General features: G+C 42.9%; 1 protein-coding gene across 1 annotated transcript in view; it reads right to left on the bottom strand.

The window, feature by feature from the left end:
• PGM5 (phosphoglucomutase 5) overlaps nt 1-13,867 on the bottom strand; it is an 832,754-nt gene that overhangs the window by 668,383 nt on the left and 150,504 nt on the right. The window contains exon 2 of the mRNA XM_086961233.1: nt 11,023-11,185. Coding sequence (XP_086817359.1) covers nt 11,023-11,185 — 163 coding nt within the window. The remainder of the gene's footprint in view (nt 1-11,022; nt 11,186-13,867) is intronic.

The raw sequence follows: 13,867 nt of genomic DNA, 5'->3' as shown, positions 1-13,867 counted from the left end.
TAATCCAGTCATTAATGACTCCAAGGTGTGCGGCATGGAAGAAAGAAAGTCTGCCACTCCCAAACCCCGATAAACATTAACTTATAGCACTTTGCCATAGACTCTGTTGTTCTATAAAAATTTCCCTAGAATGGATATGAGGCGGGAATCTTATATGGAATGGTTTGCAATATATACAGAGACTTAGGCAGTACCACAATTCTAATGAGTCACTCCATCCCCTTCAGGGATAAGGACAGAGGGTTCCAATGGAGCATGTCCTTCACTCCTTCAATCACAGGAGCGATGTTTACAGCAGACACCTTGTTTTCCTGCTTGCTATGTTTATACCCAAGTCTCTAACACAACAGGGTGACAACTCAATGGGCGACTTCTTCAGCGACACCTAAGCATCTTTGGCCTGGTGAACAGAAAAGATATTTGAAATTGTCAAATTTACAGTAAGGACTGAGCATGCATGAAACTCATTTAGCAATTGCTGGAAATGCAGTCCAACACACTAGATCATCTGAGGTATATAAGGAGTTCATCAGCATATAACTAAGACCTTATTCTCCAAGTCTGAGCACCAACAGAAGCCAATGATCTTCTCAGTGATAAACTGCCCAATTGCCAGTGCACAAAGCAGCTATGACAGCAGGCACATATGCAGTATGCCACTTCATTTTTCGGAAAGGATCCAACAGCAAACCATTTATTCTAACTCCAGCAGTGGGTCAGCTCTATATTAACCATATACAAGAGATGAAGTTCAGTCCAAAATTCATCTTGTGAAGAAGGCTGACCATGTATACATTCCCAAGAGTGAATGCCCATTGAAACTGAATAAAAAGGATCTCCTCCCTGATCAATTTTGTCAGTGTTGAATAAGCACCTGATATTGTAGCCTGTAGATCTCAGTGGCATAAAGTCACTTTCGTCTCAATGCCCTAGGTCTTGTATGACCATTAAGAGACTGTATGCAAGTGCTTTTGCCAAGACATTGATTTCAACATTTATGAGTGAGATTTGCCTATAGGACTCTAATTTATTGTAGGCTTGCCTGGTACCAGAAGGGCAGTTATAAATGCTTCAACTCACTCTTTGCAAAATTTCCTTTTTATTATTATAATAAGTGGCTCTACTAAGAGGTTTGTAAGAAGACTGGAATATCACTTATATAGTTCACCTGGTGGACCATCAGGACCCAGGGCTATACGTTGGGAACTAGGCAATGGATTCAGATATTTATTCCTCAAGTTAATTAGCTATCTGGGGTGTCTTGTTTGGCATACAAGAGGGAATCCCTGAATGTGGAGCTAAATGCATCAGGTACTTCGTACTCTAGGCTTTAGAGTTATTACCAGGTCAGTGAGTTTCTTTCTTCATTCAATATACTACCTGTGTGTCTGCTCTCTTTCCCTTTCCAGCTCAGCCAATGTAGAATTGTGTGAGTTTGCTTTTTCTTCTTGCACATAGATTCTGCTTTGGGAAGCTAACCAGCTATTCTTGGATTCATCCATCAAGCATTCTTGGTAAGTAATACATGCTTGATTTAGGGTATGGAGGTGCTTGTCTGATTCATCATTGCTATATGTCACTTTTGATTCTAGAACTTATTCAGATCTAGAGAGCTAATCCTGCTTATCGTATTTGCATTTGAAGTGTAAATCCCAGTCCTGTACCCTGCGCCACGAACTTAAACGCCTCCCACAGTGGGAGTCAAAAGAAGTTGTATTTATTTGCAGGTATCATTCAATCTCATCCCCTAAGACTTTCCAACACTCTTGTTTTGTCAACCACCAGGAAAAGAGGCATGATATTGTGACTTCCAGAGGGGCATGGTCTGGCATGTCACAGGCATACGTGCTTGCCTCCATTACTCTGCTCAGATCAGTTATTGGGGTAAAAAGTGGTCGAACTGGGTAAAGAATCTATGGAGTCTAGACAAAAAGATACAGCTATGATCTGATAGATGACACTATTTACATACGTCACAGAGTCCATACAATGTTGCAAGGGCTGCCATATATGTTTGTCTATTGGATGCATAGTATGAAGGCCATGCCTCTCAAGAGACCGTTCAGTGAGGTCTGTGACGTTGCTATTATTGTTATCAGGCTTGGTGGGGATTCAATTAATGATGATCCTATTAAGTGCAGAAAGCTTGGTTACAGTGAAGGATTTTTCCCAGTTTTATACATTCCCAGAGAAGTGTTAGAGGGAAGACTTTGAGAAAGTGGTGAACACATTCGTAGTCAAAACTTTGTGAGGAATTATTTGAACACCTACCGTTAGTCCCTCATTTAGAGATGGTCGGGATGTGGGAAAAATCATGCTAAATGGGCGTAAAGTGATTTTTCCTATATTAAACACAGTTTTACTATTTGCATAAAATTGGTGTTATCGCGTGATACAATACTGTAGTATTGCTTCTCTGCATGGCTGATTTCAAACTAATTATTGTGTAAAATGTGGAGAAACAAAGTTTTAAATTCATGGTAATATCACAATTACTCATTGTAGGAGCACAATTATCAGAATCGAGCAATTGCCGTGAAATAGGCGGGCATGAACAATTCTTTAACACACCAATTTATTTCACGGGATGAATGTGATGACGTTTCTCTATATATAAAACGATTTTCTTTGTGGAGAAAAAAAAGGAAAAATGTATTTTGCTTTTATTTTGCACCTTAACCTTAATCGTAAACCATGAAATTTCCACTACCAAGAAATCTGCACTTTATGTTTAGGCCTACGCTCAAATATTAATGATTTTCACAGGTTTTCTATCATAGCCCTATTCACTTCCATGAAAGCCAACAAATTAGTTACAATATCGAAATCATAGGCAGATTATAATTCTGACTATTTCACTAAAATCGATATCAGGTTTTAAAGGTATGTCCTTTCAGAAAATGTGTAAAATCATTTCGCCCTTTTGCAATTTGTATTTGTTTTTTTTCTCTGTAATTCTTATCTGGAGCATATTTTCAGGGTTTGACAGTGTGGGTCAAAATGCACATTTCCAAAAGTTGTCTTGCTTCATTTGACCCATTTCCATTTAGCAAGATAAATAATTTGGGATAAGATGTACCAAGGGTTTTAGCATTCACAAACTTCTGATTCAGTAAATCAGAGTGTTTGTGAACAGAAAAACCTTTTTTCAAATGTACTAAACCCATTTAACGATTCAGAAAAGGTTTTCTGAATCATTGGTAGGTGTAGGAAGCAATACCAAATTGGTATTTGGAAGGATCATGTGTAGGACATCCCTCCCAAACACTGATTCTTTATGGTAACCCATTTGCAAATGAAAAGGAAAATAAGCTGCATTTGAAAACATAGATTTCTTTATTTAAAAGCAATCACGGACAGGGTGGCATACTGACCCACGCAGGCCACATCCCTGTGATGATACTGAAAAGCAAAGGGTGCCACTTTGCGACCTACCTCATTATTATTCATGAAGAAGGCTGATGAGGTAGGTTGACTTGTGATCCACAATGATTCTGTACTTCACCGACCTATTAATCTGTAGGGCAGTTTGTAAAATACCAATGCAGTTGGTAAAAATTGGTGCACAAATTGGGACCAGTTTTACCGGCAGCATTTTTACTACACCTAGCCCTTAATTATTTACCTCTAACTCCAGTTCAGCAGTGTTGATAACCTTCAAAGACTGACATGTTTAACTCACCTTCTACCAGTGATGATGTTGTGCTATGTTATGTGAATTTGTAGAGTTCGACTAATCACCCGTGAGGGTATCCAGGAACCGAGTAGGGCAGGCCCAAGGGGGGAGAAGTAGATCATGCCTGTTTTGTCTTGAATAACCATGTCTTGAGGTTTTTTCAGAAGTCCATGAGGGAGGGAGAGGTTCTGAGATGTTTTGGGAGGTCGTTCCAGGTCTTTGCTGTGAGGTATGAGAAAGAGCGTCCTCTGCTTCTAGCCTTCTTGATGCAAGAGAGCTGTGCTCTTGCCTGGGATGCAGTTCAAAGGTGTCTGGTGGGTTGGTAGAAGTTGAGGCAGTGGTTGAGGTAAGGTGGGCTGGTGTTGTGGAGAGCTTTGTAGGCATTGATGAGTAGCTTGAACGTACATATTTCCTGGACTGGGAGCCAGTGAAGATTGTTGAGGTGGGGAGAGATGTGGTTATTTTGCGGGATGTTCTGGATGAGTCTGGCGATGGCGTTCTAGGTACTTTGGAGTCAGCGTAAGACATGGGCTGGGATTTCTATGTAGAGGGCGTTTCCGTAATCAAGTCTACTTGTGATAAGAGCCTGGGTGACTGTTTGTCTGGTGTTCAGTGGGATTCACCTGAAAATCTTGTGTAGCATTTACAGGATGTGCAAGCATGATGAGGAGATGTCATTGATCTATCTGCTCATGGAGAGGTTGCGAAGTTATTGGCATGGTCAGCGGAGGTGGGTCGGAGGCCAAGTTCAGAGGGCCACCAAGAGGCATCCCTGGGGGAGTGGTTGTTGCACAAGATTAGGACTTCGGTATTATCTGTTATTGTTATTGTTATTATTAACTACAGCTTGTATAATGCCAAATCACCTACAGGTCTCAAGGCGCTTTTTGACAGAAGGAAGCTAAGCTAACAAAGAAACAGATGCATAGAGCTATACCACTAAGTAGAGCTTAAAGCTTCTCTGAACAGGAGGGTTTTTAAGGATTTCCTGAACTGCAACAAGTGATATTATTTACGAAGGAATTCAGGAAGTTTGTTCCAGACCTGTGGGACAACCACAGAGAAAGATCTACCACCCTTCGTAGCTAGTTTATAGCAAGGGCAGGACAGCAGCTGAGTGTCTGAAGACCTTAGTGATCGTGTCGGTCTATAGACTCCAAGACGTTCTTTAATGCAAGCCGGTGCTTGACCATAGATTGCCTTATGAGCAATGCACAAACTTTTAAACTCCACCCGTTGTTTTATGGGGAGCCAATGTAGCTTACATAACAATGGCGTCTAGGTAGCCGAAAGATCAGCCTGGCTGTATCGTTCAGGACTACTTGCAGTCTATTTATCAGTGTTTGGGGGAGACCCAAATACAGGGCATTCCCGCAGTCAAGTCTCGAGATGATTGTGGCAGAGACAATTGTCCGGAGCGTGGAGGGGGAAAGCAAAGGGACTAACTTACGTAGCTGTCTAATTAAGTTAGTACAGGTCCCAACCACTGAGGAGATCTGGCTGACCATTGACAGCTCATGGTCGATCTTAATGCCAAGACTTTTAACATTGGTGCAGGATTTAGGGGTCGGGCCAAGACCTTGCAGCCAAAACAAATCACCCCAAGGAGACGCTTCAGATGAAACCACCAGGACCTCCGTTTTGTCGGGATTGATCTTCAGCGAATTTGCTGTCATCCAATTCACCGTATAGCTAAGTATTTTTTGAGCATGGGTCTGTGCGGATGCAGTGTTATCAATGCTGAGTAACAGCTGAGTGTCATCCGCATAGTTAAAGGTTTTACAGCCCATGCCTACTAAAGAGTCCATAAGGGGCTGCAGGTAAAGATTAAAAAGAAGTGGGGACAGGGAAGATCCCTGGGGGACTCCACACTTCAGGGTACCCAGGTTTGATGTACAATCCTCCAATTGAATCCTCTGAGATCTTTCAGAAAGAAAGGATTTCAGCCATTTATAGGCTACATCTTGTATCCCAAACGCGGCCAATCTGTCCAAAAGCAGGGTATGGCTGACAGTATCAAATGCCGCTGACAGATCTAATAATATCAGGGCACTCGGTTTTTTACTGTCAGCCATACCTCTGAGCTCATCAAGCACCAAAAGCATCACCAATTCGGTGCTATGATGCGCCCGAAAACCTGCTTGACGTTCGTGGAGAAGATGGTGTGACTTCAAGAAAGATGACAAGGACATCAGAACATGTTGCTCCAAAATCATCTGTGTTGAGATGAACATAGGTATTTTTGATCCAAGTAGAGATGTTGCTCAGGCAGTTGGCGAAGTTTGCCTTTGGCAGTGCTGGTTGAGTCAGCAAGGGAGAGTATGAGCTGTGTGTCATCAGTGTAGGATACTGTGTTGATGCCGTGGGCTTGATGATGCCGGTGATGTGGATCTTTCTGTGGTGTTTTTGTCGAGTCTCCATTTTCTCTCAAGTTGTTTGCAGTGGTGCTTGGACTCCCTGAGGTTATTGGTGTACCAGCTGGGTCACTTGTTGTTTCTGTAGGTACTGTTTCTGGTGAGAGCGGTGTGGTTGGCACAGTTGGCAAGGCATTTATTGAAGAGCTTGGTGTTGACATCGAAGTTCCCATTGTGTTTGGGTGGGAGTTGCCCCAGTGTCTAGAGGGTGCTTTGGGTTTTTCTGGTGGGTTGGATTGGTGGGCAGGTATCTTGAAATGTATGATGTAGTGGTCGGACCATGTGGGCGAGTTTGTGTGGTGGCGGTGATCCTGTTGTTGGAGGAGAAAATAGGGTCAACGATGTGGCCTGCTTTATGGGTTGGTCCTAGGACGAGCTGCGTGAGTCTGAGGTTGCTGAGGCTGTCAAGGAGGGCATGTTAGGTTCTGTGGTGTCTTTCATGTGGAAATTGAGGTCCCTGGGGAGGATGTAGTTGGTTGATCTGATGCAGAGGCGCGGGATGAAGTCTGGATTGTAGTTGCAGAATTCCGTTCAGGGACCCAGTGGACTCTTAAGGGTGGCATTGTAGTCCATTCATATTTAAGTGCAGGTGTTCCATGAGGTTGGTGTCCGAGTCTGTGGAGGTGGTGCAGTCAATCGTGTTCTTGTAGATGATCATGATTTCTCCGCCTGGTTTGTGGGTCAGTCTTGGTGTATGATATTGTGGGTGGGAGGGTTGGCTGTGGCGATGTCCAAGTTAGAGGCTGGTTTAACCCATGCTTTGGGCAGGAAGAGAAGGTAGGGTATATTGCTGTTTAGGAGGTTCCAGATTTCGCTGGAGTGTTTCCAGAGGATCATGGTGGACAGTGGAGGTGGTGGTTTCAGTGTCTGTGGTGTTGCAGGTGAAATCACAATGGGTACAGGGGAAAGGTCCTACCGTGGTGCTGTGGGTGCATGGAATCAGCATGTTTGTCAGTGTGTGTTGTTATAGTCGCGGAGGAGTAGTGGCAACATTCATTGGCTTCGGTGGCAGCTGTGGTTGTGGTGTTGTGTCGGCTGATCATGGGTCCATGGTTCCTGGCACTTGGGAAGTTCCAGGCATGGACAGGTGCAGACAAACGTGCCTTTGCAGACCAGCAGCATGCCTGGCTCACACGTTTGCTGCATGCATCCGCTGTGCAGTCACGATGCATGCATGCATTAAGTAGGTTCTGGGGTGGGCGGGGCTTCTGTTAGCCGGAAGAACAGTGATCAGGAAAAATCTGGGCAGCAGCGGTGTCACTTGGTCAAAAGGCGCAACGGGATCAGGCTGAAACAAGCTGGAGCCCACTGGCAAGTGGCTATCTTGGTGTCCAGGTGCCTACTGATGCGGTCGTGCTGCAGCATGCATTAAGTAGGTCCTTCGATGGGCAGGGCTTCTGTTGGCGAGAAGTATGGTGGGTGGGAAAAAAAAGGGCAGGAAAACCTGGGCAGAGGGGTGTCACTTCCTCAAAAGGCGGCAGCTGGATGAGGCTTAAACAATCAGGAACTGGAGGCCAACAACAAGTGGCAAGTTAGGTGTCCAGGTGCCCCCTGATCTGATAACCTTCAAATATTGACATGCTTGAATCATTCTCCACTATCAGGCTTGGAATCCCAAGAACTTGAAAATAGCAATAGATAAGAGCTAAAATAGCTGACCCAACAACAGTGTTTTTTATTAACACATCCACATTTCAAACAATTAAACATCAGCCAATGAAGTGGAAGTCCCATGCTCTCTACTCCTCATAGAGGCCACAGTTGCACAGATTTCTACCGCGTCATGTGTGAGAAACACTAACACCTCGACTCATTGATACCTTAAATCCAATTTTTTTCTTCATTTTTATCATCTACCAGATCTTTCCAGGACTACAGTCAGTACCAGTTTCAGTTTCAACCAACATTTTGTTGCTTCTGGGTTATTTCCTTGATATAGTCTCACCCCTGGGAAACCTTTTCAGCTGCTATCAAGGCAAGTAAAGGGAAGAGATCTCTCTTGAAATCTTGCTCAGCGTGCAGACCAAGTCATATCTATGGAGATGATCTGCACTTACAATGTATTTAATGTCTATATCTGTTCCATAAGTGTCTTATTGAGACATCTGAAAGGTATTTTCTTCAAGAACTTTGTAGGACAGGAAAAGGAGGCTGGCTTTATAGCTCCTCAAAATGAAGATGATTATCCCCTCTAATGAGGACGACAGTTCGTCTGAGGATGGTTCCATGTAAAGTGCTCCTCTAAGCTCTCAGAACTTGGCTCATCAGAAAATTCTCCCACCTTCCTCTCTATGAAGGGCAATCCAAACCTTCTGCAAAGAATGCCTAGAAAAAGTCTGAGGATGAACATGTGCACAAGGCAAAAACAGCCACCCTGAGCAGTCATTGCTCCTACTTTAATTTTCTTTGACAGAAGGCTTAATGTTGGCAACCCACAAGGGACAATGTCAATTTCATTGCTGGTGGCTACATTACTTGCAGGACCTCAGCCACCCCACTGACAGCCATTACCATGTTGAGCAAGAAAGGCCCATTAACAATGATCCAGATGAGAACTCTTTCACCACAAAGAAACTCATTGATCACTACCACATCGACCATGTTGACTATGAAAGCACCACACCACTGTATACAATACAGGCGGTGATTCCGTCTATGATTCCGCCAACAGCCCTCAAAGACATCTGGCCTTACCTTCATTCCTCAATGAATGTTCTAATCTCTTATTCTCATCATGCCACTGAAGGTCTCAACTCATCTACTAATCCACATACAGCACTTGAAGTTGGAGGCGGATGTCAGCAATCAAGTCGTGAATATTGTTTAATACCCTACTTAGCTGGATGTTTAAGGCACAGTATGAGGAAAAGGATTATGGGAGGCCACCATGAGGAAAAGACACCAAAGATCATTGCCACTACATGCAAGGCTATGAAAATTGTGCTCTGTAGGGTCCTCCACCAAAGAGTTGTGAATGGGAATTTGAGCACCCCTATGATCCCAGATGCACGAGAACGTCCTATGATGCAGATCGTAATCACCTTAATGAACACCTTACATCAAATGATGTAGGTGGTCAAGAAGCTAGCCCCTCAGCCACACATCTGTATGCACCGCAAGAGCCACACCCAGGGCACCTCAACAGAATTCTCATGTACCACCTCCACCAAACCTCAGTTATCACCACCACAAAAAAACACACCTGTGCCACCGTGGGTGCTGCACCCTGTACTTCAATCCCTTGATACATGAGCAAAGAAGATCCACAGAACAGTGATCGAGACTTCGACCTTGGGAGGAGGAAGGAGAGGTCTTGGAGAATGACCAAGATGAAGAATTCAGTCGCCAGGATGAGGAGATGATACGTTAAAACACCGCCACATCCAGATTCTCCATGGGACGACATTTCCCAGTTCTATGTACGGTCGGACAGGTCTGCTAAGATATTTGATCTTTTAATGCCGTGTGGTTTAGAACCACACTTTTACTTTTTAGAACTAAAAGATGTTTGCAACCCACCTATATTTAATGGACATGAGGAATGGAGATGTTTTAATGTAACTAAAGCATCGCGTGGTAGCGTATTGTCATTTACAGACAACACATTTTTTAACGAAATTGTCACTAACTTTGCACAGAAATGCAAGTTTTGTTGCTGAAACTATGAAGCACTCAAATAATACTGTGTAGAAATTGGGTTTTTGTGAATATTTATCATTTGTGCATCACCAAATAAAATGCTGTGATTGTTTTGATCCTATTAAAATCTATTTTTCATGGCATACTTGAGAATTACAAAACTGTGCTTCATTTTTGCTTTCCTACCAGCTGAATAAAAAAAACTATTCATTTATAAAAAAATATTAAATTAAAGATATTTACATTTTGTTGTATATTGCAAAAAACAACATCCCTACTTTCCTTTCTCACTCCCTGTACTCCAAAAAGATTGCCACATAAATCACTTTAAAATCTCGTCGCACTTTGCAGTCAGAGAAGGAAAACACCAAATCCATGTCAAAAGAATAAGGAGCCATTTGTCAGAAGTCTTTGAAGCACGACAAACACGAGTAGATAAATATAGAAATTAAAGGCATCTTTATTAATTGCTCGGACTTCTGACCCACCAAGAATCGGCTTGCAACCTGACCCACAGTTTGGGAAACACTGCCTTAGTGTCCTCAGTGGAACAACAGTGCTTTAAATATGACTTTAAGGAGCAACTAAGGAAGAATCAGTCCCTCTGTTGGATTGTGAGTGATAAGAGGGGTGAAAGATGATGACAACACCTGCAGAATTACAGGTGGTAGTGCTAAGCATTAAAAAAATATAGAGCACCAATATGTTCAATATTCAATCAAAGCAGCAGCAGCTCAATCATATAGATCTGTAAAGACTCAATGCTGGAGAACTGCAGGTACATCGTGAGTGAGTCTATGACAATCACAGGCTGTTGGTATTCCAGGGCCAAAACACTGTTCTAAATTCAAGTGGCTAACATCAGGATCTAGAGTCTAGATTCTAGACTCACCGCTAGGTCCTCTTTTGAGTGACCCAAGAACTCCAGCTCAGCAGTGCTCTGTGGCTCTGACACACCGTTGCGTGCAATGGATATGCTTGTTTCTTCCACTGTCTTATTGAGTGGTGGTACCCAGAGCACGGGACACAGGAAGGTAATAATATAAATCACCTAAAGGTTTCTAATAAGGTGGAGCTCAATTTCCTCTAATACCACCAAATGTGGGGCCATGGGGGAAATATTCTTATCAATGGCAGTAGTGTTCTGACTTTTTGATGTATAAAACATATACTAACTTAATTCATAGAACATCTATAAGACCTTCTACTAAAGGTCCACTCTTTTAATATACATGTTCAACAGAAGAACTGTTTTTAAAATTCTGAAAACAAAATTACGGTAAGTACACCTACCTCCATTGGCGAGATTAAATTTGACTCCGAAATAGCCTCCTGGCCCTCCAGGAAGGTGACTTGCTGTTAGAATAATTCCACCAATAGCTTTGATTTTTCTGATGATACACGAAACTGCAGGAGTGGATAAGATTCCATTCTGACCAATCACCAACCGGCCAATCTAAATTAGCAAACAAAATAGATTAGGCTCTGTTTCCTTTAATCTATTAATAGTACATGCTCACAGTGCTATGTGAACTTCTTAACAACTGCCCTAATGGTCTCCCAAATAAATGCCAATAGTCTGGCTTATGAATGCACCTTCAAGCTGGTCCTAAAAATCCATGTGCGTTGATTGCCTTCTTCCCATCTGTGCTGCTGCCTGAGAGAAACACCATAAAGTATCCAGTTATCTAAGTTACTTTAATAGCATTGAAATGGCATGTGTGTGCCCTTAAAAGTTCAAGGTCAGATAAATAAAGCTGGATAAATAAACAAAATGATCACAGCAGTGTGAAGGGCAAGCACTTTTATTTTGTGGAAACACACAAATTCTGCCCAATTAAAATAGGCATTTCTGGCTCCCAACATGTGGGTGGAGCCAACGCCCCCCTCTTGGTGATACACGCATAATTGTCTGGTGACAGCTGCACTGTCAAGACAGCTTATAAATAATTTTAGCTGTAGGGACTATATGTTATGTTATGTTATGTTACTAAATTTATTAAGCGCAACAGCTGCCCCAACAAAGGGGCAAATATCTAATTCACATAACACTAAGTTAAAACTGCTCCGTGTACAGGAAACAATATACAAAGTATATCAGAGACATAGCTGCAAATGTATATATGTCACCAATCCCCAAGCCTTTTAACCCCTTGCGTGCTCGTGACGGAACCGCTCCCTCACGAGCCTCGGGTGGGCTGTGCTGGTGACGAAACGGTTCCGTCACGGCCTGCTCGCCGCGCCTGCGCGGCGCTAATTCCACGCCTTCGCTGAAGGTTCTATTAGGCGGGCGGGGCCATAACAGAACCGTTCCGTCACAAGCACAGCCCACCCGAGGCTCGTGACGGAGCGGTTCTGTCACGAGTACGGGAGCGCCGCGTGGCCCCCCTCCCCTTTAGCACTGCGGCGGAATAGTCTCCGCAGTTAAGGGGTTAAAGAGACACTAATATGTCTGCAATGTTGTGGATGCAGTATCCTACTGAATACTTCCTCATGACAGCCCTTTGCCCCTTCACAATGAGAGAAGCTGCTGCGACTACAGCTTTAGCAAAGCCATAGTTCTAAAATTCTGACCCACTTCTGGACTGAGCCTACACAGAAACCCTTATTATGAGACGGCTGAAATGACGGGTTGGAGATACTGGTGTTGGAGACACTGAATTCTGAATTCGTCTGCAATTCTGGGTACCATGAGGGTTCAAGGTACTGGGAACAACCTTTCGAACCTGGATTTTTCCTGATTCAATGAACCATTCCATTAACATTTACCACCTGCTTCCAGAAGGTGGTAAATGTGAGCAGGTTGCCACAGTGAGTCGCAGTGCATGGCGTGGGTGTAGGAGGACATTAAAAGCCGATCCTTTGTCTCCTGCAATGCTTGTTGTGCGTGAAGCAATTACTACAACGAAGAACTCTAATGATTAATGGCACTCATTCTTATTTTTTCCACATCTCAGCAGTAGAGGAAGGCAAAAAAATTGTCAAGAAGCAAACTTACATATTTTCGACACTATCTGCCTTTAGGAGAAAAGAAAAGTGCCTTTAAAATATCTGCTTCCTGCAGGCAAGATTTTTCCTAGGAAAGATCATGCTTTTCTTACAACGGTTACTGGCAGCAAATACTTGTAGGAAATTTTAATTAACAATTCAACTTTTTCACCTCCACATGACTATGAATAATTAAAATAAATAATTATATATTTTTTCGCCTAAATAACTACACCAGCTGATGATCATTGTCATGGAAATGTACACATGGCTTAAAGCAGTCTTAAAGAGTTGTAACTTCTTTACACAGGTACATTTAAAGTTATCGAAGTAATTTTGAGTCTCACCATCACACATGCATCTTCTTACATGTTAAATTTGAGAATGCTTTTAAAAAATAAAATAATTTGGGTTTTAGTTTTGGCATTTCTGTGTACTGAGAAGAATGGACCCTTCACTTGCTGCAGCCAGCGGTCTTTCCTCGGCTATGAAGGGGACTTAGCAGCCACTAAGGAGTATCCAGAGTAAAGGTTTGAAGAGAAAAAGCCAAGAAATAACACAGGCACTCTTGCGCCATGCTGCAAAGGTGCCTAAGCTACAGTCAGGATTGTTTTTGTGCAGGAAGGGGCACTTTCCTGCACAAAAACAATACTCCGCTGCATTTTTCTCTTTCTACGTGTACTGAAAAATTCAGCACATATACAATGAGGAAAAAATCGGAGAAATTGGCAAAGCATTTTGACGCATTATCAGGTTTAATAGTGTTAGTAAATCTGGGAATGTGCTAAAAACATGGGTAGATTTGTAGGGACACCTACGCTCCGCTCATGGGATGCCTTGCCACTTTAAAGGAATGCAAGCGAGTAACTTGCACGGTGCTTAATTTGAGCTGGTGGTTTCCGGAGCTTGGCATTGTCACTTTACTGTCCACACTTGTGAGTCTGCCACAAGATGGTGGTGTCTGGCTGGATGTACCATGTTACAACGCATACCATTACGACTACCTACTGTTACAACGCGACCATTACAACGCATACCATTACAACGCATAGCGCTTTGAGGTGCTGGATAGTGGTAAGTATAATTTACTATTCTAATTCCAGTCCCCGTGGACACTAGGGAAGGTGTTGGATAGTAAATTATACTTATT

This window comes from Lissotriton vulgaris, chromosome 3_1 (genome assembly GCF_964263255.1).
Source record: "Lissotriton vulgaris chromosome 3_1, aLisVul1.2, whole genome shotgun sequence".
Classification (NCBI taxonomy): Eukaryota; Metazoa; Chordata; class Amphibia; order Caudata; family Salamandridae; genus Lissotriton; species Lissotriton vulgaris.
This window is presented reverse-complemented; position numbering and strand designations above follow the sequence as displayed.